Below are 13,803 nucleotides of genomic sequence, written 5' to 3'. Positions count from 1 at the left end.
TGGGAGGTGATTAGGTCATCGGGGTGGAGCCCTCATGAATGACATTTGTGCCCTTATCAAAAGACCCCAGAGCACTCTCTTAACCCTTCTGGCTGTCTGTCAACTAGGAAGCAGGCCTCACCAGACACCAAATCTACTGGTATTTTGATTTAGACACTCCAGTCTTCAGAACTGTGAGAAATGAATGCTTGTTGTTTAAGCCTCCTGGCCCCTGGTAGTTTCTATATGGCAGCCCAAAAGGACTAGGACAGTGAACCTGTGTCCAACTTCTTTTTAACCCTAGATCTAGGCTACCAGCAATGGCTCTTGGCTTCACTGTTGGTATATATCCAGATTCCCATCATTTCTTACCACCTCCCTCAACACCAACCTGATACAAGCCATCATTACATCTCACTTGGAAAGTCTGTTGCATTAGCCTTCTAACTAGTTCTCTGTTCTTTTCTGACTGGGCCAAGATCTATTCTCGATGCAGCAGAGCGATCCTTTAAAGCATGAGTCGCATCATTTCACTCCTTCCCTTAAAACCCTCCAATGGCTCCCACCTCACTCACAGTAAAAGCCAAAATCCTTCCAAAAGCCTGGAAGGCATAGGGAATTAGTCCCCTACCATACCCCCCTCACCTGTCTGACCTCATCTCCTATCACTCTTCTCTAGCTATTCTGCTAACTGGACCACTACTCTATTATGTATCCACATGGCTTGCTCACTTCACTCCCTCCCTTCCTTCAGAGAGGCCTTCCCTGACCACTCCATATAAAACCAATCTCACCTTCATTACTTCCTGATTTTGTTTGCCCAATAACACTTATCACCATCCAACATACTACACATCTATTTATTTGGTTCCTGTCTCCCGGCCCCACCTATCCCAAGAATGTAAGTTCCATTTAGTCAAGGAGTTTGTCTTGTTCACTACTATATTCCTATTGTCTAGGACAGTACCAGAGACACAGAAAGCATGTATACATGTTGGCTAAGTGAATTAATTAACTCAATGAACGAGTGAATAGAATTTGGTGGAGAAGGGAGGATTAACATTTTGTTCTTCCACTTTTTTATTATTTGACCTTACTAGAATAAGCCTGTATTACTTTTAGGATTAAAATCCAACAAAGCAAAGAATTCTTAAAATGTACAATAGAAGTCAATTTCTTTTTTAAAAACATAATATCTTCTAAGTGGAAAGACATCCCACGTTCATGGATCATAAAACTTAATATTGTTAAGATAGCAATACTCCCCAAATTGATCTACAGATTCAATGTAATCTCCATCAAAATTCCATCTGGCTTCTTTGCAGAAATTGATAAGCTGATCCTAAAATTTGTATGGTAATTCAAGGGACCTAGAATAACTAAACAAGCTTGAAAAGGCAGAGCAAAGTTAGAAGACTCAAACTTCCCAATTTCAAATTCTACTAAAGCTATAGGAATTAGGACAATATGGCATAGAGATAAGAACAGACATAGATCAATGAAATAAAATGGAGAGTTCAGAAATAAATCCATTCATTTATGATCAATTGATTTTTGACAAGGGTGCCAAAATCATTCAGTAGGAGACAGAATAGTCATTTTAACAAATGGGGCTGGGATAACTGGATATCCACATGCAAAAGAATAAAATTAGGTCCCTTCCTCACACCATATCTAAAAATTAACTCAAAATCAGAGCTAAAGTCATAAAACAGAAGAAAACATGGAAGTAAATCTTGGATTAGGCAATGATTTCTTATATATGACACCAAAAGTATAAGCAATCAAAGGAAAAAATAAATAATTTAGACTCCCATCAAAATTAAAAATTTTTTTGTGCTACAAAGGACACAATCAAGAAAGTTAAAGGACAACGCAAAGAATGAAAGAAAATATCTGAAAAATCATTTATCTGATAAGGAACTTGTATCCACAATATATAAGGTACTGTTTATTTAATATAAAAATACAAATAACCTAATAAAACATGGGCAAAGAATCTGGAGACATTTCTCCAAAGGAGATATACAAATGGCCAACAAGCATGTGAAAAGAGACGTAACGTCATTAGCTGTCAAGGAAATGCAGATCAAAACAACAACGAGTTATGTTTTACACCCACTGGGATGACTATAATCAAAAAGAGATAATGAGAAGTATTGCGCACGATGTAGAGAAATGGAAACCATGTCCTGCCAGTGGGCCTGTAAGACGGTGCAGCCACTTTGGAAAACACTTTGGCAGTTCCTCCAACGGTTAAACATAGAGTTATGTAACTGAGCAGTTCCACTCCTGGATAGAATGTACTCAACAGGACCATACACACATGCCCACACAAAAACTTGTACGTGGATGTTCATATAATGGTCCTAAGGGAAAATAACCCAAATGTTCATCAACTGATGAATGGATACATAAAATGTAGCCTATTGATACAATGGAATATTATTCAGCACTAAAAGGAACGAAGTCCTGATAGGTGCTACAACATGGGTGAACCTTGAAAACATCATATTAAGTGAAAGAGGCCAGTCACAAAAGACTATCTCTTGCATAATTCTATTTATATGAAAAGCCTAGGCAAATGTATACAGACAGAAGTAGATTAGTGACTGCCGTGGGTTGAGGTTAGGGTGGGGGGAAGGAGAGTGCTACTAATGGCTAGAGTGCTTTTGGGGAGGTGACAAAAATGTTCTAAAGTTGAGTGTGGTGATGGTTGCACATCTCTGTGAATACATGAAAACCCACTGAATTGTATACCGTCCACAGATGAACTGTCTGGTATGTGAATTATATCTCAATAAAGCTGCTATTCACAACATATTATATCTTAGTCTGCCTATATATCCGCATGGTTACTTTTGAGTGAAGAGATTACAAGTGAGTTTTCTTTTCATTTGTTGGCTTATATTTTTCTCTCCAGAGATGCTCCTCCTGGGGCTAACGGAACAGTAAAAGATATTGCAGAAGGGATTCCCAGAGAAGGTGGGGATGCCACTCAACGTCCTTCCCAACTCAACATATGGTAAGATGTTCCTTGGAAAATACTGTAAAAGGCAGATTAATATCTAATCGGCTTGGAGGAACGTAGTCCTTCTCTGAGACAATCTGGAGCATTGCTCTGGGATCAAACAAGCCACTTCTACTCCTCTAAGAACTTACCACATTGTAGTTCTTCAGGGCCAGATGGGCCTTTCCCATATGGAAATATGCTTTTGTGCATTTTTCATCACACTGCATAAAAGAGAATGATCAGATGTTTGAAGTCATTAGCCACTCCCCTCATCGCCTGGCTAATAGAGTTAAGGCAGTACTTCGGTTCTCAGCACAGCTACCACGGTTGACAATTAAAACTTTTCTGTGCATTTGTGACTAAACTAATTGGTGCATGCTGCATGTACAAGTAAGCTCTCCATCAAATTAATTAATGATACTTGCCAGTTTTCATTTCCACGTAATGAGACTCAATCAGGAGACAAACCAGAAACCCTTAGTTTAGGAGAGCTCTCAACCTTGCCTAAACATTAGAATCGCCTGGGATGCTAATCAAAATCTGGAAGGCCAGGCTGAAGCCCATACCAATTAAATTATACTCCAGGGTAGGGCTCAGGCATCGACAGTTTTTTTAAGCTCTCTAGGTGCTGTAAACATGCAGCCAAGCTTAAGGACCACTGGTTTAACAGAAGAGAGAGACACCAACCCTGGGTCAACAGCTGAGGTTATGGTTACATCTTAGCGGGTCTGGCAATAAATCACACCACACATCCTGGGAACTTCTATTCTTTTTTTTTTTTAATTTTTTTTTCAACGTTTTTTATTTATTTTTGGGACAGAGAGAGACAGAGCATGAACGGGGGAGGGGCAGAGAGAGAGGGAGACACAGAATCGGAAACAGGCTCCAGGCTCCGAGCCATCAGCCCAGAGCCTGACGCGGGGCTCGAACTCACGGACCGCGAGATCGTGACCTGGCTGAAGTCGGACGCTTAACTGACTGCGCCACCCAGGCGCCCCGGGAACTTCTATTCTTATCACTGAAGATCAGGAGGGATGCCTCCTTCAAAAGGCACGATCAGGATCGAAACTTATGGGAGACCACGGCATCTGCACAGGGGCCCTACACCTGCCTGCCCCTAATGATTACAACTTCAGAGGGACTGATTGGGCACAAAGACGTCAACTGTAACTTCTAGCATCCAGTTAATCAAACCCTTTTCCATGCGAGGCATTGTGCCAGGGATGCCCTCCAAGGGTCTAGATTTAAAGAGGTGATGCGTGCCAGCTCAGGAGTCTAAAAAGTCCTGGGTGAACGCCTGGCCCGCCTCTCAGCAGAAGTGGGGTGTTGGCCAGGCCACCTAACTTCTGTGATGCTCATTCTCCTCATGTGGAAAGTGCAGACAGTGACAGTGTCTCGCTCGCAGGTTGTCATGGGGAGGAGACGCACGTGGCACTCAGTGCAGCACCAGGTGGTGCGGCATCAGCAGTTGTTGCCACAACTGTTACCACAGCAGCTGCTGTCCATTTCAGGGCAGAAGGGACGTTTGAAGAAAAGCTAAGTGGTCATAGAAGAGGTGACACGGTCATACTTGGAGAGGGCTTTATAGCTGATTTTCATGAACATCATTTGCTGACGCGCTGAGTGAATGGCAGCGGTAAGTAATAGTGCATTATTGTTCAGTCCTAACCGTGCGGCTCATAGGACTTGTCTCGTATAATCCTTGTAACAAGTCTACAAAGTTGATGCAGTTACTATCCCCATTTTACAGAGGAGGAAACTAGGGGGTGGAGAGGTTCAAGGTCACATAGATACTAAGTGGATGAGCTGGGATTTAAAATGTGGCCATCTCACTCTGCCCCAAAGGCTTCAAAGGACACCAAATCACCTTGAGAAAAGTGCCCCAGCAGGTGAGGAGAGGGAAACCCACTCCAAAGAGGCCTGGTCTAACAAAGAGTGTGCGAAGGAGGGATCTGAGGTGGGTCTCAAAGGATGTGGAGAGGTGGAGAGAAGGAGGGAGGGAGAATGGGCTGAGCAAGGTCGGGAGGTGGGAGGGGGCAGGGAGCTTCCATCCAGGACAAAGGGCAGGGGCAGGGCAGGGAGGGTGTGGCTGGAAGGGGTGAGTGAGCAGCGGGGGCATACAGGATAGTCTAGAGGTGGCGCACAGAACTGACCAGAGGCGGGAAAGGCAGGGGCCAAGTGAGGAAACCAAGACAGTCATGCAGAATGAGCGGCCGCATCTGCCCTGGTGGAGCAGCAGAGAGAGTGCAGACGCCAGAGCTCTGTCACAGACAGATGACAAAGAAGAGGAGGATGTCAAGTAACGAGTTTGGGGTTCGGATGTCTGGAAGGCAGCGCACGCCATTAACAGAAGGGGAAGTCGGGGCTGGTAGTGAGGAAGGCTGGGGGAAGATGATGAGTTTGTTCCTAGACGCATCATCTTTCCAGTGATGCGAAGACAATCACGGAGACCTGCGCCCTGCGGTCCTCGGAGGTGGAGATGGGGAACAAGGTCTCCGGGCCGGGTGGACCCAGGAGAGACAAGAGCTTTGAGGCGGAAGCTGCAGAGGGAGGGCAGGGAGCCCAGGAGTGAAGCCTGGAGAATCCACAAAGGAAGAGGTTGAGGGGGCAGGAAAGGAATGGTGAGGGGGAAAGAAAGTGCCAGTGCCGCAGCCCATGAAAGCCAAATGTTCACTGTCCCTTGGCTGCAGGGTTACAGCAGGGGGCAAAATAAACCCGGAGCCTCAGAGCCCTGTCCTTGCCACCCTGTGTGTCCCTGTGTGTCCCAGAGATGGGGCGTGGTCATGACTCTGCCCGCCCTGGCTGCTAACAGAAGTCCTCTCTGATGGGTCCTTCTCCTCTGATCATGTGTCAACATTCACCAGGATTTTTTCAGGTGAGTCCCAGATCCCCTTAAAAGGAGTCCTGTTTTGGGACACGTGGGTGGTTCAGCCAGTTAAGCGTCCGACTCGGGCTCACGTCATGATCTCACGGTCCGTGGGTTTGAGCCCCCATATCGGGCTCTGCTGACAGCTCAGAGCCTGGAACCTGCTTTGGATTCTGTGTCTCCCTCTCTCTCTGCCCCTCTCCTGTTCACACACTCCCTCTCTCTGTCAAAAATAAACATTAAAAAAGATTTTTAAAAAAAGGAGTCCAGTTTTCAGAGGATGATGGATTTTATCATGCAGAAAGTATTCCACCAAGAAAGAAATGACTCTGACTGGAACCAGCTTCACTGCCTCATCTTCCCTGATGAGGAACGGGAGTCTTGAAATATCCTCATGTGAGCTTGTCTCTACCAATTCAAAAGTGTCAACAATCTTAAATGAGCATGAAAGTTACTAACACCATTAATAATGGGATGGCAATGACATGCGTTATTGATATACTACTTTTAAAGAGAGAAACTTTTGATTCACCACTTTGACACAGAACTGACACTGTTAGTTTTTAGAGCTCCTCATGCATTTCCCCCCAGCCCTCCAAGTGTTTACACAGCCTCTTCAACTGGGAGCCTCGCTGAGCATTTCACAAGACTGGCTGCTGAATGTCAGAGTTTTTTAATGTCAGCTTTGCTGGGCCCGCTTTGCCTTGGTTTCACCATTAATTACACTGTGCTTCATTTAACATTTGGGAACCGGCCAGCATGTTACCCTGAATCCGCATGCTGATGGTGTCACTACCTCTTTGGTCCTTTTCAGATCAGAACAGATGCTCCTGGGAGCCCCACTGGGAGATCTTGCTTCTCCCACGGAAGGGAGCAAGATCCACACCCAGGGACTGTAGCGTTTCTCAGGTCCAGTAGAGAAGCTGTACGAAGTACAGGATTCACACACTGGCTTACGGTGAGACTAACATCAGCTATGCGGTTCGGCACAGGTTACTTCATTCACCTTCAAGGCTTGGTTTCCTTGCCAGAAAAATAAGGATGACGGTGGTAATGAACAGAAGAGAAGGTTGTGAGGCTCATGGCCAGCACGCCGCAAACGGGGGCTTTAACACTTGATCTTAGCCAAAAGGCCGAGAAGCAATAAACGGGGGCTTTTGCTGTGATTATTGGAATAATTGAGGAAAACATCCTTGCCTCTCTCTTCTCTTATGGAATGGGGGCAGAAAAGAAATTATGGTCACATAAAGTGACAAGACAGGTTGGGGACCTAGGCTGGCCCTAAGCTGTGAAGAACCTGAGGTCATCAGCTCTGGGCAGCTCTTGTAACCTCAAGACCATAACGCAATGGGACAGGATTTGCCAATACGCCGGATCTTCTAAGGGAAAGGGGAATCATGCACCCCACCTGTCAGTTCCGGAGGAGCCCTCGTACTTTATAAACCATCATTCATCAAGGTGAGTTTCTAACTCTCCCCAGTTTCCCTTGCTTACATTGTCAATAAAAAAATAAGGAAGGAGGTGTGGCCAATATGCTGCTGTCAAAACATGCTCTAGTTTTGGGCCACGCTCACTGCCCTGGGGTTCAGTGGGCTGAACTGGAGGAATCTGGGCCAGAAGATAAACCTGGCATGTTCTCCTGGCACTTCAGTTTTACGTGATTGTAAGTTACCGAAGATACTATGGGGATATTAAGACAGATAAATTTCATGGAATGCCATGCCAAATTTGCAAGATTTTTATGATAAAACATGTATCTAACAAGAAAAGTCCTGCTCTCCGCCTCTAGACCCTGTGGTGGGTGGGGGGGTGGTGGTCCTCATGTTCCTCTGTCAGCAGCCCTTCCGTGAAGAGAGAAACGCTCGTTTTGGTTCTTCAGTTAAAGCCCCTACAACACAGCGACTCAGCTGAACGGGATGAAGACTTATTTAAATATTTAGTCATCTGAAATAATGTCCCTAAGAAGTGATCATGACATTTCTCTTTTAAAAACTCTTGTACTATTTCCACTGACAGTCCTTCCCTCTCCTCACCTTAAATGAGCTATTTTGGCAGATTTGGGAGGAAGTATCCTGCACAGAAGTATGTGATCTGCCTGAGCCTTGACTAGTATCCAGGCTGAACAGCAGGAATTCTACGTGCTGATCATTCCTCTGCAAATATGCCAAATTACTGGAGCTAGAGGAAAAGCACAGACTGATGAGGAAGAACAACACTGCACAAACGAGTTCCCGTGGTTGGTTCTAGAAACAGAAAGAGGCGTTACCACTGCCACATGAAGCAGAGCTGCTGATAATACAGCAGAAAAGAATGAGCCCTTGCAAAATAAACCTTGAAAAACCAGCATTAACAGCAGCCTCTCTGGAGTACTTACTACGAGCTGGGTGTTCCATATGCATTACCGTGACCCTTACAACAATTCTGTTTATCCCATTTTATAGATGAGGAAACTGAGGCTCTGACTGCAGAGCTCATGGCCCGCCATGAAACTCTGGCCGCTCCCCTCCATTCCCTTCAGGACCGAGATGCCCTGCCTGGCAGGCCAGGCTCCATCATGTGGAAAAGGACCCATCTTCTTACCTTCAGAGCCCACTCACAATCCACTACTGCTTTCTGGAAGTCCCCGAGTTTTATATAAGCCTGTAATGACACAAACAGCTGCTGTTGATACATAATTCTTCAGCAAGTGGTCTTCAGTTGACACAGAAAGAGCAGTCCAACAACAGAAGGGTGATGACAGGGAACCAGCCCCTCCCCATGTCAGCCAGGGCTCCAGCAGAAAACGGAGGGCACACACACGAGGTGACTTTAACAGAAGGACTACTTACAAGCTGAGGGCAAGGCTCAGGGAAACCAACAGGAACGTTACAGAACCCCAAGTCTAGCAACAATGGACAGCCGTTACCGCTGCTAGGGTGAGGGGGCAGAAGGACGAGCCATGGACAGATGGGAAAGGACAGCTTTGTGGACAGCACTGCCTGGTGGGAGCTGAGGCCTTTAGTAGGGCTACAGGTGGGAGAATAAATACCCCACTCTCATTTCCTCCTTCCTTCTGATCTCACTGGCTGAACCCATGCAAGCTAGAAAGCTGGGAAGTCAGGGGGCCAGTCCACAGAGGTCAGTCCCCCCAGGGCACAGAAGGCAGGGAGGAAGAGGATCTGGAAAGGCAAAAGAAAGTACGTAGCACACTAAACACATCTACGAAGTAAGAGCTGACTTCTAGAGTCTACCCTACTGTGGATGCTCCAGAAGGAAACCAAATGGTAGAGCGAATCAAAGAGGTAATAAAAAGTGTTGGTGAGAATGCAGAAAAATCAGAACCCTCACACACTGCTGGTGGGAATGTAAAGTGGGGTAGCCACTTTGGTAGACAGTCTGGCAGTTAGTTCTTCAAAGGGTTAAACACGGAATTACCATATGATCCAGCCACTCCTGGGTGTATGTATACCCAAAGGGACTGTAAACACAGGCACATAAAAACTTGTACACAGATGTTCACAGCAGCATTGTTGATAATACCCAAAAAGCAGAAACAACTCAAATGTCCATCAACTGATGAATGGATAACTAAAACGTGGTCCATCCATACAGTGGAATATTATTTGGCAATAAAAAGGAATGAAGCATCAGTACATATTACAACATGGATGAGCTTTGAAAACATGTTATAGGAGAGAAGCCAGACACAAAAGGAAAAAATATGCATGGCTCTATTAGAATGAAATGTACAGAGGAGGCAGATGTATGGAGACAGAAAGTCGACTCGTGGTTGCCTAGGGCTGTGGGTAGAGGTGCACAGGAGGGCTGGGGCTGGGGGCAGGGGTGCATGGGAGCAGTGAGGGTGCAGGGGAGCACTGAGGTGGGGGTAGGGGTGCATGGGAGCACTGGGGCTGGGGGCAGGGGTGCATGGGAGCGGTGGGGGTGCAGGGGAACACTGGGGCGGGGGGGTAAGGGTGCACGGGAGTGCTGGGGCTGGGTGCATGGGAGCACTGAGGCAGGGGTAGGGGTGTACGGGAGCATGGAGGGCTACTTAAAGGGTATGGGGTTTCTTTTTGTGATCATGACAATGTTCTAAGATTGCTTACAGTGATGGTTGCACAACTCTGTGAATACACTAAAAACCACTGATTCGTGTACTTTAAATGGGTGAATTGCATGTTACTCCAATTATATCTCAATAAAGCTGGTACTACAAAAAAGACGAAGAAAAATTTCTCCTTCTTTCCTCATAAGCACAGCAAGAAGGAAGGGATATAGAAAATGGGCTGACATTTAAGAGTCAGACCATCACTACAATCCACCAGTGCCAAATGCCCTGGGAGCCTCTTCTGGGATTCCCTCCTACCCCCTCCCCCCACCCCAGACTCAGAATTGGGGACAATCTTGAAAATCAAGAATCGACTCAGAATCCTGGGGTCCACTCAATCGAAACTGAATTCAGTTCATTTATAGTTTCAGAGAACCAGTGACATATAAACTAACAAAGCGCTGCTCAACAGCAAGTGTGATGGCTACCATACCTTCTGAATTAATTCTGGACACAATAGGTACTCAATAAATTCTTATTAAGTTGAACTAAACAGACTTTAAGCACTCTTCTCTTGGAAAGCTCCCAGGAAGCAGCAATGATCACTCTGGTGTGAAAAAGGAAAACCAGGCACTTGGAGAATAAGGGGTTCCCCAGGGTCCCATAAGTCACCCAAGCTAGAGCCCATACATGTATACTTCTGCCCCTGATCAAAACTGTACTGGGCACCGTGACATTGTTATTGATAACTCTGAGCAGATATTTACATGGTCAAGCCAATTATGGGGCCAGTGTTATAACTCATCCCAAGCAAGGAGGGAGCAGGCAAGAGCTGGCTAATGAAGTTCAGCAGGGCAGCGATTTGCTCCCATAGAAAGGAAGCTGCTGAGCAGTGCTTTCATTAACTCAGGCTCTGGACTAATTGAAGATGATGACTCTTTGAACTGTCTGTTCCACAGAGCACCATTCTTTCCCCCAGGGTTTGGGGTTTCATTTGAAAGTCAGATGATGTGAGGAGGAAACTAGCATCCTTTTAGACAAAGGTAGTCACAAATCCGTGACATTGTTAGTCAGGAGACATACAGACTCTGAAAATGCATACACCGGCTTCAACAATTTCTCTACACAGACTTTTCCTTTTCCTTTTCTTTCTTTCTTTTTTTTTTTTTTTTTTTTAAGGCTTGGATTCAACACCCTATAAATTCCCTCTTCTCTTTTGCTTTTCCACTTCTTAAAAATAACTACTTTCCCAAATGGCAATTAAACTCCTGATTGATCTAAATTATGCCAGCAACCTATTGATCATAACATTAGCTCCAGGAGAAACACAGAGCAATGAAAGGGTATGTTTTCTCTCTAGCAAACATCAACACTCAATTCACAGGGTCTTATTAAGTGTTTCTAACATTGCATGCAAACGGGAGGCATTTTAAAAATAGCCAATGGTGATTTGGTGATTCTTTTTTTTTTTCACAGTTCTTATTTTACTTTTTAATTTACATCCAAGTTAGTTAGCACATGGTGCAACAATGATTTCAGGAGTAGATTCCTTAATGTCCCTTACCAATTTAGCCCAACCCCCGCCCACAGCCCCTCCAGTAACCCTCTGTTTGTTCTCCATAGTTAAGAGTCTCTTATGTTTTGGCCCCCTCCCTGTTTTTATATTATTTTTGCTTCCCTTCCTTTAGGTTCACCTGTTCTGTGTCTAAAAGTCCTCATATGAGTGAAGTCATATGATATTTGTCTTTGGCCAATTTTGCTTAGCATAATACCCTCTGGTTCCATCCATGTAGTTGCAAATGGCAAGATTTCATTCTTTTTGATTGCTGAGTAATACTCCACTGTGTGTGTGTGTGTGTGTGTGTGTGTGTATATATCATCTGTTTTATCCATTCATCCATTGATGGACATTTGGGCTCTTTCCATACTTTGTCTATTGTTGATAGTGCTGCTATAAACATTGGGGTGCATGTGCCCCTTCAAAACAGCATACCTGTATCCCTTGGATAAATATCTAGTATTGCAATTGCTGGGTCATAGGGTAGTTCTATTTTCAATTTTTTGAGAAACCTCCATACTGTTTTCGAGAGTGGCTGCACCAGTTTGCATTCCCACCAGCAGTGCCAAAGAAATCCTCTTTCTCTGCATCCTGGCCAACATCTGTTGTTGCCTGAATTGTTAATGTTAGCCATTCTGACAGGTGTAAGGTGGTATCTCAGTGTGGTTTTGATTTGTATTTCCCTGATGATGAGTGATGTTGAGCATGTTTTCATGTGTCACTTGGCCATCTGGATGGCTTCCTTGGAGAAGTGTCTATTCATGTCTTTTGCCCATTTCTTCACTGGATTATCTGTTTTTTTTGGTGTTGAGTTTTATAAGTTCTTTATAGATTTTGGATACCAACCCTTTATCTGATATGTTGTTTGCAAATATCTTCTCCTATTCCATCAGTTGCCTTTTAGTTTTGCTGATTGTTTCCTTCACTGTACAGAAGCTTTTTATTTTGATGAGACCCCAATAGTTCATTTTTGCTTTTGTTTCCCTTGCCTCTGGAAACATGTTGAGTAAGAAGTTGCTGTGGCCAAGGTCAAAGAGGTTGTTGCCTGCTTTCTCCTCTAGGATTTTGATGGTTTCCTGTCTTACATTTAGGTCTTTCATCCATTTTGAGTTTATTTTTGTGTATGGTGTAAGAAAGTGGTCCATGTTCATTTTTCTGCATGTCGCTGTCCCATTTTCCCAGCACCACGTGCTGAAGAGACTATCTTTATTCCATTGGATATTCTTTCCTGCTTTGTCCAAGATTAGTTGGCCATACGTTTATGGGTCCATTTCTGGTTCTCTATTCTGTTCTATTGATCTGAGTGTCTGTTTTTGTGCCAGTACCATACTATCTTGATGATTACAGCTTTGTAATATAGCTTGAAGTCTGGGATTGTGAGGCCTCCTGCTTTGGTTTTCTTTTTCAAGATTGCTTTGGCTATTTGAGGTCTTTTCTGATTCCATACAAAATTTAGGATTGTTTGTTCTAGCTCTGTGAAGAATGCTGGTGTTATTTTGATAGGGTTTGCATTGAATATGTAGATTGCTTTGGATAGTATTGACATTTTAACAATATTTGTTCTTCCTATCCAGCAACTTGGAATATTTTTCCATTTTTTTTGTCTTCCTCAATTTCTTTCATAAGCTTTTCATAGTTTTCAGTGTGTAGATTTTTCACCTCTTTGGTTAGATTTATTCCTAGGTATTTTATGGGTTTTGGTGCAATTGTAAGTGGGATCAATTCCTTGATTTCTCTTTCTGTTGTTTCATTGTTGGTGTATAGGAATGCAACCGATTTCTGTGCATTGATTTTATATCCTGCCACTTTGCTGAATTCATGGATCAGTTCTAGCAGTTTTTTGGTGGAATATTTTCAGTTTTCCATATAGAGTATCATGTCATCTGCAAAGAGTGAAAATTTGACCTCCTCCTGGCTGATTTGGATGTCTTTTATTTCTTTGTGTTGTCTGATTGCTGAGGCTAAGACTTCCAATACTATGTTAAATAACACTGGTGAGAGTGGACATCCTTATCTTGTTCCTGACCTTAGGGGGAAAGCTCTCAGTTTTCCCCATTGAGGATGATATTAGTGTTGGGTCTTTCATATACAGCTCTTATGATCTTGAGGTATGATCCTTCTATCCCTACTTTCTTGTGGGTTTTTATCAAGACAGGATGTTGTATTTTGTCAAATGCATTCTCTGCATCTATTGAGAGAATCATGTGGTTCTTGTCCTTTCTTTTATTGATGTGATGAATCACATTGATTGTTTTGTGGTATTGAACCAGCCCTGCATCCCAGGTATAAATCTCACTTGGTCGTGGTGAATAATTTTTTTAATGTACTGTTGGATTCAGTTGGCTAATATCTTGTTGAGG

General features: G+C 44.0%; 1 protein-coding gene across 4 annotated transcripts in view; it reads right to left on the bottom strand.

The window, feature by feature from the left end:
* TTC12 (tetratricopeptide repeat domain 12) overlaps positions 1-13,803 on the bottom strand; it is a 54,362-nt gene that overhangs the window by 20,884 nt on the left and 19,675 nt on the right. For all 4 annotated transcript variants that reach the window (XM_058686745.1, XM_058686748.1, XM_058686747.1 and 1 more), the window contains exons 7-8: positions 8,439-8,498; positions 3,142-3,213 (exon numbers count right to left, since the gene is read on the bottom strand). In XM_058686745.1, the coding sequence (XP_058542728.1) occupies positions 3,142-3,213; positions 8,439-8,498 (132 nt within the window). The remainder of the gene's footprint in view (positions 1-3,141; positions 3,214-8,438; positions 8,499-13,803) is intronic.

This window comes from Neofelis nebulosa, chromosome 10 (genome assembly GCF_028018385.1).
Source record: "Neofelis nebulosa isolate mNeoNeb1 chromosome 10, mNeoNeb1.pri, whole genome shotgun sequence".
NCBI classification, from domain to species: Eukaryota; Metazoa; Chordata; class Mammalia; order Carnivora; family Felidae; genus Neofelis; species Neofelis nebulosa.
The sequence above is the reverse complement of the archived record's forward strand: the minus strand, read 5'-3'. Positions and strand labels throughout refer to the sequence as shown.